At 52.6% G+C, this 17,618-nt stretch overlaps 1 protein-coding gene across 1 annotated transcript in view; it reads right to left on the bottom strand.

Annotated features, from left to right (window-relative positions):
* sf3b2 (splicing factor 3b, subunit 2) overlaps positions 1 to 17,618 on the bottom strand; it is a 46,614-nt gene that overhangs the window by 16,109 nt on the left and 12,887 nt on the right. The window contains exons 4-11 of the mRNA XM_055631385.1: positions 16,357 to 16,656; positions 11,347 to 11,568; positions 8,696 to 8,801; positions 7,856 to 7,941; positions 5,840 to 6,034; positions 3,601 to 3,750; positions 2,147 to 2,227; positions 1,006 to 1,233 (exon numbers count right to left, since the gene is read on the bottom strand). Coding sequence (XP_055487360.1) covers positions 1,006 to 1,233; positions 2,147 to 2,227; positions 3,601 to 3,750; positions 5,840 to 6,034; positions 7,856 to 7,941; positions 8,696 to 8,801; positions 11,347 to 11,568; positions 16,357 to 16,656 — 1,368 coding nt within the window. The remainder of the gene's footprint in view (positions 1 to 1,005; positions 1,234 to 2,146; positions 2,228 to 3,600; positions 3,751 to 5,839; positions 6,035 to 7,855; positions 7,942 to 8,695; positions 8,802 to 11,346; positions 11,569 to 16,356; positions 16,657 to 17,618) is intronic.

The following is a 17,618-nucleotide window of genomic DNA, read 5'->3' as shown; positions in this document are numbered from 1 at the left end:
TCTCTCTCTCTCTCACACACACACACACACAGGGGTGCCTTACACACACTCATCCCCCCTCTCTCTCTCTCTCACACACACACACACACACACACACACACAGGGGTGCCTTACACACACGGCATCCCCCCTCTCTCTCTCTCTCTCACACACACACACACACAGGGGTGCCTTACACACACGGCATCCCCTCTCTCTCTCTCTCCAACACCCCTTCTTACACACAACCGAACTCAGAGTCGCCCATAGGAACACACACACAGGCGCACGCACCATCACTCACCCGCGTACCTTATCGTACATACGCACACTAGAACATAGCACAGGATTTCGGCCCGCAGTGCCACACACACGATGGCAGGTCGCCCATTAATGTTTCTCTCTCACGCACACACACACACCTCACCCAGAGACGCACAGCTCACACACACAGACGCAGGCTCACACAGTTTCACACGCTGACACACACAGACGCACGCTCACGCACACACACACGCTCACACACACAGACGCACGCTCGCACACACACACACACCCAGAAACGCACGCTCACACACAGACGCACTCTCCAACACACACTCACCCACAGAGACACACGCTCTCACACACACACAGACGCACGCTCACCCACAGACACACACTCACCCACCCAGAGACGCACGCTCACACACACACAGGCTCCTCCCCACAGACATGGGGGCAGGGTGCCCACACACACACACACACGCTGCCTACGCACGGCGCGCACATATACACAGATTCTTATACACACACAGGGTTGCACATACACACACACACATTCACTCACAAACGCACAGAGCTGTACACATACACGTACAAGTGTACACACACACACACACACACTCACTCACAAACGCACAGAGCTATACACATACACGTACCAGTGTACACACATACACACACACATACACACACACATTCACTCACAAACGCACAGAGCTATACACATACACGTACAAGTGTACACACACACACACACTTTACCTTCTCCTGCAGGGCCTCTCTCATCTCCTGGATGCCGGTGCGGCGGATAAACTCAGGCAGCTCGAAGGGGGGCTTCTCGATGCCACGCTTGCCCTGCAGGTACTTGCGCTTGAAGCACCAGTGCCGGGGCACGGGCACCGAGTTGCGGGTGGCCTTGAGGTGGACGAGCAGCTTGGGGTCGTGCGCTGTCACGTCGTGCATCTCCACCACGTCCGGCCGGGCCACCAGCTGCGGGCCAAAGGGCAGAGGTCAGCGGATGTCAGGGGTCATGGAGTCTGACACAGTTACCCACCACTGTGTTAAAACCCCTTCTCACACACACACACTTCATAGAAACATAGAAACATAGAAATTAGGTGCAGGAGTAGAGGCCATTCGGCCCTTCGAGCCTGCACCATTCGCCATTCAATATGATCATGGCTGATCATCCAACTCAGTATCCCGTACCTGCCTTCTCTCCATACCCCCTGATCCCCTTAGCCACAAGGGCCACATCTAACTCCCTCTTAAATATAGCCAATGAACTGTGGCCTCAACTACCCTCTGCGTCAGAGAGTTCCAGAGATTCACCACTCTCTGCGTGAAAAAAAGTTCTTCTCATCTCGGTTTTAAAGGATTTCCCCCTTATCCTTAAGCTGTGACCCCTTGTCCTGAACTTCCCCAACGTCGGGAGCAATCTTCCTGCATCTAGCCTGTCCAACCCCTTAAGAATTTGTAAGTTTCTATAAGATCCCCTCTCAATCTTCTAAATTCTAGAGAGTATAAATCAAGTCTATCCAGTCTTTCTTCATAAGACAGTCCTGACATCCCAGGAATCAGTCTGGTGAACCGTCTCTGCACTCCCTCTATGGCAACAATGTCCTTCCTCAGATTTGGAGACCAAAACTGTACGCAATACTCCAGGTGTGGTCTCACCAAGACCCTGTACAACTGCAGTAGAACCTCTCTGCTCCTATACTCAAATCCTTTTGCAATGAAAGCTAACATACCATTCGCTTTCTTTACTGCCTGCTGCACCTGCATGCCTACCTTCAATGACTGGTGTACCATGACACCCAGGTCTCGCTGCATCTCCCCCTTTCCCAATCGGCCACCTTCCTTCCAGCTTTGCCCCTCTAAGTCGGCACGCAATGCGACGTACCTGCTTCAGTTCAGCCACACTCAGGCGATTCAGTCTCCTCATCTTCTTCTTTGACAGCTTGGGGAGGTCGTCCTTCTTCACCTGAGGGAATAAGAGCCCCACGGTTCAGTTTAGTGTCAGTCCCCTGGCGACATCGCCGCCCGTGACAGCGAGCCACTTCACGGGTTTAGCTCGGAGATACAGCGTGGAAACAGGCCCGAGTCCACGCCGACCAGCGATTAAAAAATGCATGCTCCTGAACACATCATCAGTGATATAACCTGGGGTCATTGGGTGTTTTGGGCCTTTCAGCCAAAGATCATATAGACCACTCCTGCTAAATGCAATGGGCGTTACATGTAGTACACAACGGAACGGAACGTGGGCCTTTTGTTCATCCATTTCAGTAACCCGACCCGACCCGACCCGCAGTGTAATCAGCTTTACAGGGGAACAGTTTGTGTTAATAAGTTAAAATTCTGAAAATGAGGTTTTTACCAAAGAACTTTGATTTTTTACGAGGATGTTTCCGTAACCGGCTTCCGTCTCCGCACTAGTATCTTTGCTCTCCGCTGCGACGGGGTCATTGGTGCGGAGACGGAAGCCGGTTACGGAAATGGGGTCGAAAATGACCCGTGAACGTACTACGCCTTTTTCATCCAGTGATCTATCTTGCTCGATGTAGGATCTTTGCTTTCAACATCAGACACCCTCGCACAGGCGACCCAGCCGCGGTTGATCAGACCACGACTTGTCTTCAGGTGGCATTCCCTCCTCCCCATGGACCTCCTCTCCTGATCCAGAGCCATCACGAGGCCTTCTCCGCTGCCTCTGTGGTGTTCTCCATGGCCCTTCTCCTCTCCATTCCGTTGATGCCCAATGCACTCAAGGCTTTGTAGAGCACACACGCACACACACACACACAACCTCGACACACACACACTGGCCAATTTACCATCCTTTACTGAAGCCAATTAACCTACAAACCCGCACGCCTTTGCAGCGTGGGAGGAAACCAGAGCACCCGGGGAAAACCCACACGGTCACGGGGAGATCTTGCAAACTCCGTACAGACAGCGCCTGTAGTCGGGATCGAACCCGAGTCTCTGGCGCTGTGAGGCAGCAGCTCCACCCGCTGCACATCATCCCTTCCATGTCTCTCGTTTCCCCCCCCTCCCCCCCCCACCCGACTCTCAGTCTGAAGAAGGGTCTTGACCCAAAACGTCACCCATTCCTTCTCTCCAGAGTTGCTGCCCGTCCCGCTGAGTTACTCCGGCATTTTGTGTTCAAGAAGGAACTGCAGATGCTGGAAAATCGAAGGCAGGCAAAAATGCCGGAGAAACTCAGCGGGTGCAGCAGCATCTGTGGAGCGAAGGAAATGGAGCTGGAAGGTGAGGGGGCAGCAAGGAGTGGCGGGGAGGGGGCGAGGATGTAGGCGTCTAATGCCCGTGCTATAACGAGGGCCCCGCACTCACCGCATCATCATCACTGTCCAAATCATCATCGTCATCACTGCTCCCCTTCAGGTCTGTTTCAAACCCTTTCTTCTTCATCACCACAGCCGACTCCAGCTTGTCGGCTTTGTCTGGCTCTTTGTCCTTGTCTTTCTTCACATCATCCGTCAGCTGAGGGGAGAGAGAGAGAGAGAGGGAGAGGGAGCAAGGAGGAGGGTAGTTGAGGAGAGGGGGAGAAAAGAGATGTGAGGAGTAGTTGAGGACATGGGAAGAGGCGAGGGGAGGTGAGGGCAGGAGAAAAGATGAGAGGAGATGAGAGAAGGGGAGAGGAGAAGAGAGAGGAGAGGAGAGGAAGAGAGGGAGAGGAGAGGAGAGAGGGAGGAGGAGAGGGGAGGAGAGGGAAGGAGAGAGAGGAGGGGAGGAGAGGGGAGGAGAGGAGGAGGAGAGGGGAGAGGAGAGGAGAGAGAGGAGGAGAGGAGAGGAGAAGAGGGGAGGAGAGGAGGGGAGGAGAGGGGAGGAGAGGAGAGGGGAGGAGAGGGGAGGAGAGAGGAGAGGAGAGGGGAGGAGAGGAGAGGAGAGGAGGAGAGGAGAGGAGAGGAGAGGGGAGGAGGAGAGGGGAGGGAGGAGAGGGGAGGGGAGGAAGAGGGGAGGAGAGGGGAGGAGGAGGAGAGGGGAGGAGAGGGGAGGAGAGGGGAGGAGAGGGGAGGAGAGGAGAGGAGAGGGGAGGAGAGGAGAGGAGAGGAGAGAGGGGAGGAGAGGGGAGGAGAGGGGAGGAGAGGGGAGGAGAGAGAGGAGGAGAGGGGAGGAGAGGGGAGGAGAGGGGAGGAGAGGGGAGAAGAGAGGGAGGAGAGGAGAGGAGGAGAGGGATGAGTAGGGGAGAGAGAGAGAGGAGGGGAGAGTGGGAGAGAGAGAAGAGAAGAGAAGAGAGAGAGGGAGAGGAGAGGAGGGGAGAGGAGGGGAGGGGAGGGGAGGGGAGAGGAGGAGAGGAGGAGGAGAGGAGAGGGGAGGAGAGAGGAGAGAGGAGAGAAGGAAAAAAACCCAAAGAAAAACAGGGCGTGGATTATTAAGTTTCACGAGTTTATTGTTACGTGTACTGAGGTACAGTGAAAAGCTGTTGTTGTGGAAAGACTGTACACGATTACAATCGAGCCGTCCACAGATTACAGATACAGGATAATTGGTATAACAGTTAGTGCAAGGTAAAGCCAGCAAAGTCCGTGCAAGGATAGTCCAAGGGCCTCCAATAACAATAGACAATAGATGCAGGAGTAGGCCATTTGGCCCTTCGAGTGATGAGGGGGGGATCTTATTGAAATGCATAAGATTATTGAGGGTTTGGACACGCTAGAAGCAGGAAACTTCTGTGGCTAAGGGGATCAGGGGGTATGGAGAGAAGGCAGGTACGGGATACTGAGTTGGATGATCAGCCATGATCATATTGAATGGCGGTGCAGGCTCGAAGGGCCGAATGGCCTACTCCTGCACCTAATTTATTTGTTTCTATGAAACATGATCCCGATGTTGGGGGGGAGGTCCAGAACCAGGGGCCACACACACACAGTTTAAAAATAAGGGGTAAGCCACTTAGAACGGAGACGAGGAAACACTTTTTATAGAAACATAGAAAATAGGTGCAGGAGTAGAGGCCATTCGGCCCTTCGAGCCTGCACCGTAATTCAATATGATCATGGCTTATCACAGAGTGAACTGTCACTGTATGTCATGTTGTCCCCTGTCAATAACCCGTGCCTGCCTGAATAAGGGGTCGGCTAAATTCAGATTCAGATTCAATTTTAATTGACAATGACAATTAAAATTGAATCTGAATCTTAATCTGAATTTAGAACGGAGACGAGGAAACACTTTTCCCACACTGAGAGTTGTGAGTCTGTGGAATTCTCTGCCTCGGAGGGCGGCCCTTGTGGAAGGGGATCAGGGGGGTATGGAGAGCTTTCAGGTACGGGATACTGAGTTGGATGATCAGCCATCTTAATATTGAATGGCGAATGGAGCAGGCTCGAAGGGTCGAATGGCCTCTACTCCTGCACCTAGGATGATCTATGTTTCTATGATCACATTGAATGGCGAATGGTGCAGGCTCGAAGGGCCGGATGGCCTCTACTCCTGCACCTATTGTCTATGTTTCTATGTTTCTACGATCACATTGAATGGCGAACGGTGCAGGCTCGAAGGGCCGAATGGCCTCTACTCCTGCACCTGTTGTCTATTGTCTACTCCCGATCACTGGCGAGCCACCTACCCTGAAGGACTCGAAGATCCTCTTGAAGTAGATGAAGTTGGCGTCGAACACCTCGGGCTCCTCGGTTATGTACTCCACCTCCACGTCGGTGTCGGTGTCCATGGCTTCCACCGTCTCCGCCTTCTTCTTCACCCCGTTCTCCTCACCCCGCACCCCCTTCTTCTTCTTCTTCCTGTTGCGGCGTTTACGGTTTTTCTGAAACATAACAAAAGGGAGATGAGCCATCTTTATCCCCGGGCCTATTTATTTAAATCCCAGACCTGTCACTGGAGGTGGAGGCGGAGGTGATGGGTTCTTGATTAGTCAAGTCAAGTCAAGTTTATTTGTCACATACACATACGAGATGTGCAGTGAAATGAAAGTGGCAATGCTCGCGGAACAACAAAACAACCAAACAAATTATAAACACAATCATAACACACATATTATTTTACATAATAAATAATAGAAGGAAAAACGTTCTGTACAGTTAGTCCCTGGTGAGAAAGGCGTTTACAGTACGGGGGGGGGTCAAGGGTTGGAGGGTTGGAGAAGGGAGGGGGGGGGGGGGGGGGGGGAGGATGGGATTGAGAGGGAAAGAGATAGAAAAACATAGAAATTAGGTGCAGGAGTAGAGGCCATTCGGCCCTTCGAGCCTGCACCGCCATTCAATATGATCATGGCTGATCATCCAACTCAGTATCCCGTCCCTGCCTTCTCTCCATACCCCCTGATCCCCTTAGCCACAAGGGCCACATCTAACTCCCTCTTAAATATAGCCAATGAACTGTGGCCTCAACCTCTGATCCCTTTAGCCACAAGGGCCACATCTAACTCCCTCTTAAATATAGCCAATGAACTGTGTGGCCTCAACTACCCTCTGTGGCAGAGAGTTCCAGAGTTCCAGATTCACCACTCTCTGTGTGAAAAAAGTTCTTCTCATCTCGTGAGATCAGCCATGATTGTTGATTAGTGCGGGTGTCAGAGGTTATGGGGAGAAGGCAGGAGAATGGTGTTAGGAGGGAGAAATAGATCAGCCATGATTGAATGACGGAGTAGATCCGATGGGCCGAATGGCCCCTATTCTGCTCCTATCTCTTGAGAAACTCAATCAATCAATTTTATTTGTATAGCACATTTAAAAACAACTCCCGTTGACCAAAGAGCTGTACATCAGTGCAGGGACTATCTTAATACATACAATGGTACATAGATCTAACAATACATACATACATGTGTGTTATGATTGTTTATAATTTGTTTGGTTGTTTTGTTGTTTGTCTTTTGCACAAAAGTCCGCGAGCATTGCCACTTTCATTTCACTGCACATCTCGTATGTGTATGTGACAAATAAACTTGACGACGATAAACTGTAATGTAACTGTAATCAGAGGGCCTCAAAAACACTAGGGAGTGGGAATAGGTTTTGGGTCGTGTCTTAAAGGAGTCGATGGAGGGGGCAGTTCTGATGGGGAGCGGGATGCTGTTCTGCAGGGACTGCAGGCATGAAATTTCGTTCGGACTGAAAGGTCTGAATGACAATAAAGTCAATTAAATTCAATTCCACAGTGTAGGTGCTACAACTGCAAGAGTGCGGTTCCCCCCGAGCTTAAACCTAGACCGCGGGATGGTGAGTAGCCCCAAGTCGACTGACCTGAGGGACCAGGAGGGGGGAGGGGGGGGGCAAGCCCGTTAAGGGCTTTGTAAACGAATAAGGGGAGCTTGAAGTTGATTTTGTACCTTACTGGGAGCCAGTGGACAGAGGCCAGGGTCGGGTTTGTACCGTACTGGGAGCCAGCGCAGAGAGGCCAGGGTCGGGGTGATGTGGCCCCTTTTACGGGTGTGTACGCCATGGGAGGAAGGTTCCACCATGGACATGCATGGCCTCTATGAAGACAGGGGGCCTGAGGCAGTGAACGGAGGAGAGATGTCAGGAGAATGGGGTTGAGAGGGGGAGAGGTAGATGGTGGAGTAGACTCGGATGGGCTGAATGGCCGGGTTCAGCCCCTATGACTGACGATGGCGGCTGCAACAAACCTCTTTCTTCGACAGCGACGAGGCGAGCTCCTCATCCTCAGTATCGGCCGGTGTCAGAGTGGCTCCCAGCGTTGAATCAGCCTCATCTACAGAGACACAGACAGCAGAAACTAGAGCTCAGTGGGAAGGAACTGCAGACACACTCACTCAGACACACTCACAGACACACTCACACAGACACTCACACAGACACTCACACAGACACATACACACACACTCACACACAGACACTCACACACAGACACAGACACACACTCACAGACACACACACACACAGACACACACACACACAGACACACACACAGACACAGAGACACACAGACACAGAGACACACACACAGAGACACACACACACAGAGACACACACACACAGAGACACACACACACAGAGACACTCAGACTCACACACACACACACACACACAGAGACACACACACACACAGAGACCCTCACACACACAGACACACTCACACAGACACACACAATCACACAGACACGCACACAGACACACACACACACAGAGACACCCACACACACACAGACACTCACACAGACACACACAATCACAGACACACTCACACGTACACAGACACCACCCGAGGTCAGGATCGAACCCGGGTCTCCAGCTGTATGTCAGCCATTCATTAAATGGCGGAGTAGACTTGATGGGCCGAATGGCCTAATTCTGCTCCGACAACTTATGACCTTGTGACAAGGGAAACTCCACATGGTTAAAGGGAGAGAACATGCAAACTCCATTCAAACACCACTCATGACCATATGACCAGTGGGGGGGGGGGGGGGGGGGGGGGGGGAACAAGAGGCGATGTCGCTACTGACCTGAAGCCTCCGATATTGCCGTCTGCTCCACCTGCCGCTGCTCCTTGAGTTGAAGGATCTTCTCAAGGACCTGGGGGATTCTGGGGCCGGGTCCCAGTTCATCGCCCTGCCAGGGAAGGAAGAGTTTGGGTGAGACAACATCACGCAACAGGGGGGGGGAGGGGGGGCATGGTGGTGCAGCGGGTAGAGCTGCTGTCTCGCTGAACCAGAGGACCCCGGGTTCGTTCCTGACCGCGGTTGCTGCCTGTACGTTCCCACCCGTGACCTGCGTGGGTTTTCTCCGGGTGCTCCGGTTTCCTCCCACACTCCAAAGACGTGCGGGTTTGTACGTTAATTGCTTTGGTATACCAGTACATTGTCCCTAGTGTGTGTCGGTAGAAACATAGAAAATAGGTGCAGGAGTAGAGGCCATTCGGCCCTTCGAGCCTGCACCGCCATTCAATATGATCATCCAACTAAGTATCCCATCCCTGCCTTCTCTCCATACCCCCTGATCCCTTTAGCTACATCTAAGGTACACAAAAAAAGCTGGAGAAACTCAGCGGGTGCAGCTGCATCTATGGAGCGAAGGAAATAGGAAATACATCTAACTCCCTCTTAAATATAGCCAATGAACTGTGTGGCCTCAACTACCTTCTGTGGCAGAGAATTCCACAGATTCACGACTCTCTGGGTAAAAAATGATTTTTTCATCTCAGTCCTAAAAGATTTCCCCCTTATCCTTAAACTGTGTGACCCCTTGTTCCGGACTTCCCCAACATCGGGAACAATCTTCCTGCATCTAGCCTGTCCAACCCCTTAAGAATTTTGTAAGTTTCTATAAGATCCCCCCCTCAATCTTCTAAATTCCAGTGAGTACAAGCCGAGTCTATCCAGTCTTTCTTCATATGATAGTCCTGCCATCCCAGGAATCAGTCTGGTGAACCTTCTCTGTGCTCCCTCTATGGCAAGAATGTCCTTCCTCAGATTAGGAGACCAAAACTGTACGCAATACTCCAGGTGTGGTCTCACCAAGACCCTGTTCAATTGCAGTAGAACCTCCCTGCTCCTATACTCAAATCCTTTTGCTATGAGATGCTAACATACCATTTGCTTTCTTCACTGCCTGCTGCACCTACAGGTAGTGTTAGTGTGTGGGCATCTCGGGTCGGCGCCGCCTTGGTGGGCCGAAGGACCTGTTTCTGCGCTGTATCTGGAAACTAAACTTCAACTTGGTATCTTTCCAATAAATGCTGTACCCTGCCAGTACGCCTTGCGACCTGATTATATTCATCGCAGTCTGTTCTTTGACTGGATAGCAGGGGAACAAAAAACCTTTCACTGTGCCTCGGTACATTTTCTGTGCTAAAAAAGGCATAGGAGCGGAATTAGGCCATTCGGCCCATCCAGTCCCCTCCGCCAATCTATCATGTCCACCCCCATAACACCATTCTCCCGACTTCACAGCATAACTAGACACAAAATGCTGGTGTAACTCAGTGGGACAGGCAGCATCTCTGCAGAGATAATGTTTTATTATTAATGTTTAATGTTTTATGCGTCATTCTGAACTGTCACTGTATGTCATGTTGTCCCCTGTCAATAACCCGTGCCTGCCTGAATAAGGGGTCGGCCATTTAGAACGGAGACGAGGAAACACTTTTTCCACACAGAGAGTTGTGAGTCTGTGGAATTCTCTGCCTCAGAGGGCGGTGGAGGCCGGTTCTCTGGATACTTTCAAGAGAGAGCTGGATAAGGGCCCTTAAAGATAGCGGAGTCAGGGGAGAAGGCAGGAACGGGGTACTGATTGGGGATGATCACATTGAATGGGGGTGCTGGCTCGAAGGGCCTCTACTCCTGCACCGTCTATTGTCTATGAACCTGTACGTTATCGTAGTGTGGGAGGAAACCGAAGATCTCGGAGAGAACCCACACAGGTCACGGGGGGGGGGTACAATCTCCTGTGGGTCGGGATGGAACCCGGGTCCCTGGCGCTGTGAGGCAGCAGCTCTACCCGCTGCACCACCCTGCAGCCTGTTTGGAGGAAGAACCACACCTGGAGTATTGCGTACCGTTTTGGTCTCCAAATCTGAGGAAGGACATTATTGCCATAGAGGGAGTGCAGAGAAGGTTCACCAGACTGATTCCTGGGATGTCAGGACTGTCTTATGAAGAAAGACTGGATAGACTTGGTTTGTACTCTCTAGAATTTAGGAGATTGAGAGGGGATCTTATAGAAACTTACAAAATTCTTAAGGGGTTGGACAGGCTAGATGCAGGAAGATTGTTCCCGATGTTGGGGAAGTCCAGGACAAGGGGTCACAGCTTAAGGATAAGGGGGAAATCCTTTAAAACCGAGATGAGAAGAACTTTTTTCACACAGAGAGTGGTGAATCTCTGGAACTCTCTGCCACAGAGGGTAGTTGAGGCCAGTTCAGTTCATTGGCTATATTTAAGAGGGAGTTAGATGTGGCCCTGGTGGCTAAGGGGATCAGGGGGTATGGAGAGAAGGCAGGTACGGGATACTAAGTTGGATGATCAGCCATGATCATATTGAATGGCGGTGCAGGCTCGAAGGGCCGAATGGCCTACTCCTGCACCTAATTTCTATGTTTCTAGGAAGAAGCCGCCGGCCAGTGTCCCGCGCCGCCGACTCAGAGCCGCTGCGTTACCTCTCTGTTCTCTTCTCCGGGGGGAGGGGGTGGTCCGCGTATGCGTGGGCCCAGCCCTGGCCCGGCCAGCGTGGCAGTCAGCCCCTGCGGTGCCGAACGCAAGCCCACGGACATGGACAACTGAATGGGCCCGCTGCCTGGTCCACGGGGAACGTCACGAGAAGAGAGAGAGAGAGAGAAATAAAACACTATTAGAACAAAATCGCACGGCAGCAAACAACAGATTCATTTCAACACTGAAAACACACAAAGTGCTGGAGTCACTCAGAAGGTCAGAGATCGGTCTGAAGGAGGGTTGTCGAACCGAAACGTCACCCCTTCCTTCTCTCCAGGGGTGCCGCCTGTCCCGCTGAGTTACGCCGGCCTTTTGTGTCTTCCGAAGAGGCGGAGACTGAGGGAGAGCTGGGAAGGGGAGGAGAAAGCAGGGACTACCTGAAATTGGAGAGCGAGTGGGACAGAGACAGTAAGACTAGTGGGAGAACTGGGGAGGGGGATGGGATGGAGAGAGAGGGAAAGCAGGGACTACCTGAAATTGGAGAAGTCAATGTTCACGCCACTAGGGTGCAGGCTGCCCAAGCGAAATATGAGGTGCTGCTCCTCCAATTTGCGGTGGGACTCACTTCGGCCCATGGAGGAGGCCCAGGACAGGAAGGTGGGATTGGGAATGGGGGGGGGGGGGGGGGGGGGGGGGGGGGGGGGGGGGGGCAGTTGAAGTGCTGGGCCACCTCAGGTTGGTCATCCACTCTCCCCCCCAGGTGTTTTCCCCAATGCCCCTCCTGTCCCCTCTGCCACAGGGTAGTTGAGGCCAACGGCACACGTACAGGGAGTTACATGCCCGCGTACCAAACACGCACAAACACCAACAGAGACAAAGGTACACATACTGAGTTGGATGACACGCAGAAAAATACAGCTCGAAGGGCCGAATGGCCTACGCAAATTTCACATACATGCACGCATGTAAAAGAACTGCAGATGCTGTCAAATCGAACGGACACAAAAATGCTACAACTCAGCGGGCGAGGTAGCATCTATACGAGAAAGGACACGGTGACGCACAAACACGCACAAACACCAACACGACATACAAAGGACGGTACACAGCTTTTTGTGTCACCTTCGAAAAAGCACATCTGCAATTCTTTTTCCTGCACATCTCTGGAGGACATTTATAAAAAACGCTTCAATGTGGGCCTGGCACAGTGGTAGAGTCGCTGCTTCACAGTGGCAGAGACACGGGTTCGATACGCGGAACACACTCCCGCTACACCCACCTTCTGCAACGTCTCAAACCCCCACTCTCCCCCCCCCCACCCCCCCCCCCCCCAAGCTGCCCCCCACCCCCACATGCCCCTCTCATCCCACTTTGCCAACGCCCCACGTACAAACACGCACAAACACTCGCGGCCCCAAAACACACACATACACGCAGAAAAATATGCACACGTGGACACGCAAACACACATACATGCACGTAGAAAAACACGCAATGTATAAACACGCACACGTACAAACACACTAAAATATACCGTAAACACACACGTACAAACACACACAAACACCAACATGTACAAACACACACACGCAGAAAAATACGCACACGTGGACACGCAAACACACATTTGCACGCAGAAAAACACGCAATGTACAAACACGCACACGTACAACCACACGACATTATACCGTAAACACACACACGTACAAACACGCACAAACACCAACACGTACAAACACGCAGACACACATACACGCAGAAAAATACACACAATCACGCACACGTACACACATACATGCACGTAGAAAAACACGCAATGTACAAACACGCACACGTACAAACACACTAAAATATACCGTAAACACACACCGCGTACAAACACCCCCCCCCCCCCCACAGTTATTGCTTGTTGCCCCCGCTCCCCCCCCCCCGGTTCCACCTACCACCGTGCAGATCACCCGGACGTCCAGAGGCCCGGGGGTCCCGGGACACCCTGCTGCAGCCCATTTCCTGCCTTCCTCTCGTGCCGATCACCCTCCCTGAGGGGAAGACGCGAAACGAGTCAGCGGGCCCCAGCACCGTGCCCTGCGTCACATCTGCTTTGCCGATAAAGAAATCACCCAGAGCCCGCCCCACGCTTGCCGATCACGGGCGGGACGCAGCCCACCGCCGCCCGCCCCACCGTGCCGATCACGCTCCCCGCCGGCCCACCGCCCCCGCCCCACCGTGCCGATCACGCTCCCCGCAAGCGGCCCACCGTGCCGATCACGCTCCCCGCTGGCCCCACCGTGCCGATCACGCTCCCCGCAGCTGGCCCACCGCCGCCGCCCACCGCGCCGATCACACGCCCCCCAACCACACGCAACACCGAGAGAGAAAGATGCCCGAAACACCGCACAGGATGCCCCACATGCATGAACGCTCCTCGTATATGAAGCACCGCATGCACTGGCTGCCTTGCTCAGAGTACACTGCGCGCGCAAACACACACACACACCGCATTTCCTGCAGCGCATCTACACTTCCTAGAACGTCACTCCCTCTTCTCCCCTCTCCCATCGGGCAAGAGGTACAGAAGTGTGAAAACAAACACACACACACACCTCCAGATTCAGGGACAGTTTCTTCCCGGCTGTTATCAGGCAACTGTGAACCGTCCTCTCACCACAACCAGAGAGCGGTCCTGAACTACTATCTACCTCATTGGGGACCCTCGGACTATCCTTGATCGGACTTTACCTTGCACTAAACGTTATTCCCTGATCATGTATCTGTGCACTGTGAATTGCTCAATTGTAATAGACACAAAGCTGGAGTAACTCAGCGGGTCAGCCAGCATCTCTGGAGCAAAGGAATAGCTGGAGTAACTCAGCGGAGACCCTTTTTCAGACTACTATCTAAAATCCATAATTCTACTAAAGTCCTGAACTACCATCTCCCTCATTGGTGACCCTCAGACTATCCTTGATCGGAGTTTACCTTGCACTAAACGTTATTCCCTTATCCTGTACCTGCACACTGGGGACGGGCGGCCTTCTCGAAGGCACGGTGCTGCCTTTGCCGAGGTGTGGAGAGGGGCAGGGAAGAGGGTCTTACGAGTCCAATAGCAAGGAAACAACCTCCTCCCGCCCAAGTATACTAGTCCCACCTGCCTGCCTTTGGCCCACATCCTTCTAAACCTTTCCTATCCATGTATGTACCCGTCCACAAAATGTTTCTTAAATTTTGTTATAATCCCTGCCTCAACTATCTCCTCCGGCAGCCCGTTCCATACACCCGCCACCCTGTGTGTGGAAAATTCACCCCTCAGATCCCCATTAAATCGTTCCCCATTAACCATAAACCTAGCCCCCCTGGTCCTCGATTCAACTGCTCTGGGCAAGAGATTTAAGGGCCTGTCCCACTTACAGGGCATTTTCGGCGACTGCCAACACCCGTCATAGGTCGGCGAAAATCCAGCGGTGACCAGAAAGACGCTACGACTCTTTGGGCGACTGAGGAGACGACTCACGACCATACAGGCGACATGTCACGGGGTGAAGCCTGTATGGTCGTAAGTAGTCGCCCAAAGAGTCTTACCTTGTTCTGGTTGCCGCTGGATTTTCAATATGTTGAACATTTTCGCCGACCTGTAACATAGACAATAGGAGGCCATTCGGCCCTTCGAGCCTGCACTGCCATTCGATATGATCATGGCTGACCATCCAACTCAGTATCCCATCCCTGCCTTCTCTCCATACCCCCTGATCCCTTTAGCCACATCTAACTCCCTCTTAAATATAGCCACATCCACAATCAGTACCCCGTTCCTGCCTTGTCCCCATATCCCTTGATTCCTTTGGTCCCAAGAGCTAAATCTAACTCTTTCTCTTGAAAACATCCAGTGAATCGGCCTCCACCGCCCGTCTGTGGCAGAGATTTCCACAGACTCACACAACTCTCTGGGTGGAAAAGGCTTTCTCCTCATCTCAGTCCTAAATGGCCTATGACGGGTGCCGGCAGTCATGTACATAGAAACATAGAAAATAGGTGCAGGAGTAGAGGCCATTCGGCCCTTCAAGCCTGCACCGCCATTCAATATGATCATGGCTGATCATCCAACTCAGTATCCCATCCCTGCCTTCTCTCCATACCCCCTGATCCCTTTAGCCACAAGGGCCACATCTAACTCCCTCTTAAATATAGCCAATGAACTGTGTGGCCTCAACTACCTTCTGTGGCAGAGAGTTCCACAGATTCACCACTCTCTGTGTGTGAAAAAAAATGTTTTTCTCATCTCGGTCCTAAAAGATTTCCCCCTTATCCTTAAACTGTGTGTGTGTGGCCCCTTGTTCTGGACTTCCCCAACATCAGGAACAATCTTCCTGCATCTAGCCTGTCCAAAGGGAATCCCTCTCTGCATTCATAGAAACATAGACAATAGGTGCAGGAGTAGAGGCCATTCGGCCCTTGGAGCCTGCACCGCCATTCAATATGATCATGGTGGCTGATCATCCAACTCAGTATCCCATCCCTGCCTTCTCTCCATACCCCCTGATCCCTTTAGCCACAAGGGCCACATCTAACTCCCTCTTAAATATAGCCAATCAACTGTGTGGCCTCAGCTACTTTCTGTGGCAGAGAATTCCACAGATTCACCACTCTCTGTGTGAAAAAGGGCCATTTGGCCCTTCCAGCCAGCACCATTCGCCATTCAATGTGATCATGGCTGATCATCCCCAATCAGTACCCCGTTCCTGCCTTCTCCCCATATCTCCTGACTCCACTATTTTTAAGAGCCCTATCTAGCTCTCTCTTGAAATCATCCAGAGAACCGGCCTCCACCGCCCTCCGAGGCAGAGAATTCCACAGATTCACAACCCTCTGTGTGGAAAAAGTGTTTCCTCGTCTCCTATTCTAAATGGCTTACCCCTTATTCAGGCAGGCACGGGTTATTGACAGGGGACAACATGACATACAGTAGGCCAAGCCCATTCTAGACATGCGACACGGTGAGTGTGTGCGCCCCCCCCCACCCCAGCCCAGCCGGAGGGTTGCGTTACCTGCTTGGCTCTCTCCTCCTGCTGGATGAGGATGGCGGCCTGCTGCTGTGCCAGCTTCAGCCTCTCTTCCTCGGAGAGGCCGGACGGGTCGACGGAGGGCATGTGCATGCGGGGGCCCATCCCGTGTGGCAGCCCCATGGGGAAGCCCATCTGCATGCCGGGCGGGTGGGGGATGCGGGACATGCCCATGGAGCGGGGGGGCATCTGCATCCCGGCCATCTGCAAGAGACGAAGGCGGCGAGTGACGACATCGGCCAGTGGAGCTGGAAGTGTCTGACCACCCCACCCCACAGACAGTGAGCGAGCGAGCGGCCATTACAACAGGCTACACTTATACTTCTACACCAAGTGTCTGACCAGCCCAGCCTACAGACAGTGAGCGAGCGAGCGGCCATTACAACAGGCTACACTTATACTTCTACACCAAGTGTCTGACCAGCCCAGCCCAGCCTACAGTCAACCAGCAACCGCACAACTGCAGCCTGCATTTATATAGCTCCAGGGATATCCCTAAACATCTAAACACTGCCATTAATCAAGTACATACACACACAAGGCCCTTCGGCCCAAACCGCCCATGCTGACCAACATGCCCCATCTCAGAGCCTTACAACGTGGAAACAGGTCATTCGGCCAAACCTGTCCATGCTAACCAAGATTCTCCGTCTACACTAGTCATACTGCATGGAAACAGGCCCTTCAGCCCAAACTGCTCATACTGACCAACTTGCCCCATCTACACTAGTCATACGGCAGTAGACAGGCCCTTCGGCCCTGCTCATACTGACCAACTTGCCCCATCTATACTAGTCATACTGCATGGAAACAGGCCCTTCAGCCCAAACTGCTCATACTGACCAACTTGCCCCATCTACACCAGTCATACTGCATGGAAACAGGTTCTTCGGCCCAAACTGCTCATACTGACCAACTTGCCCCATCTACACCAGTCATACTGCATGGAAACAGGTTCTTCGGCCCAAACTGCTCATACTGACCAACTTGCCCCATCTACACTAGTCATACTGCATGGAAACAGGCCCATCGGCCCAACCCGCTCGGCCCAACCTGCTCATACTGTCCAACTTGCCCCATCTACACTAGTCATACGGCATGGAAACAGGCCCATCGGCCCAACCTGCTCATACTGGCCAACATGTCCCATCTCAGAGCCTTACAACGTGGAAACAGGCCATTCGGCCCAACCTGTCCATGCTAATCAAGATTCTCCGTCT

The sequence above is a fragment of the Leucoraja erinacea genome, unplaced genomic scaffold (assembly GCF_028641065.1).
Source record: "Leucoraja erinacea ecotype New England unplaced genomic scaffold, Leri_hhj_1 Leri_749S, whole genome shotgun sequence".
NCBI lineage: Eukaryota > Metazoa > Chordata > Chondrichthyes > Rajiformes > Rajidae > Leucoraja > Leucoraja erinaceus.
This window is presented reverse-complemented; position numbering and strand designations above follow the sequence as displayed.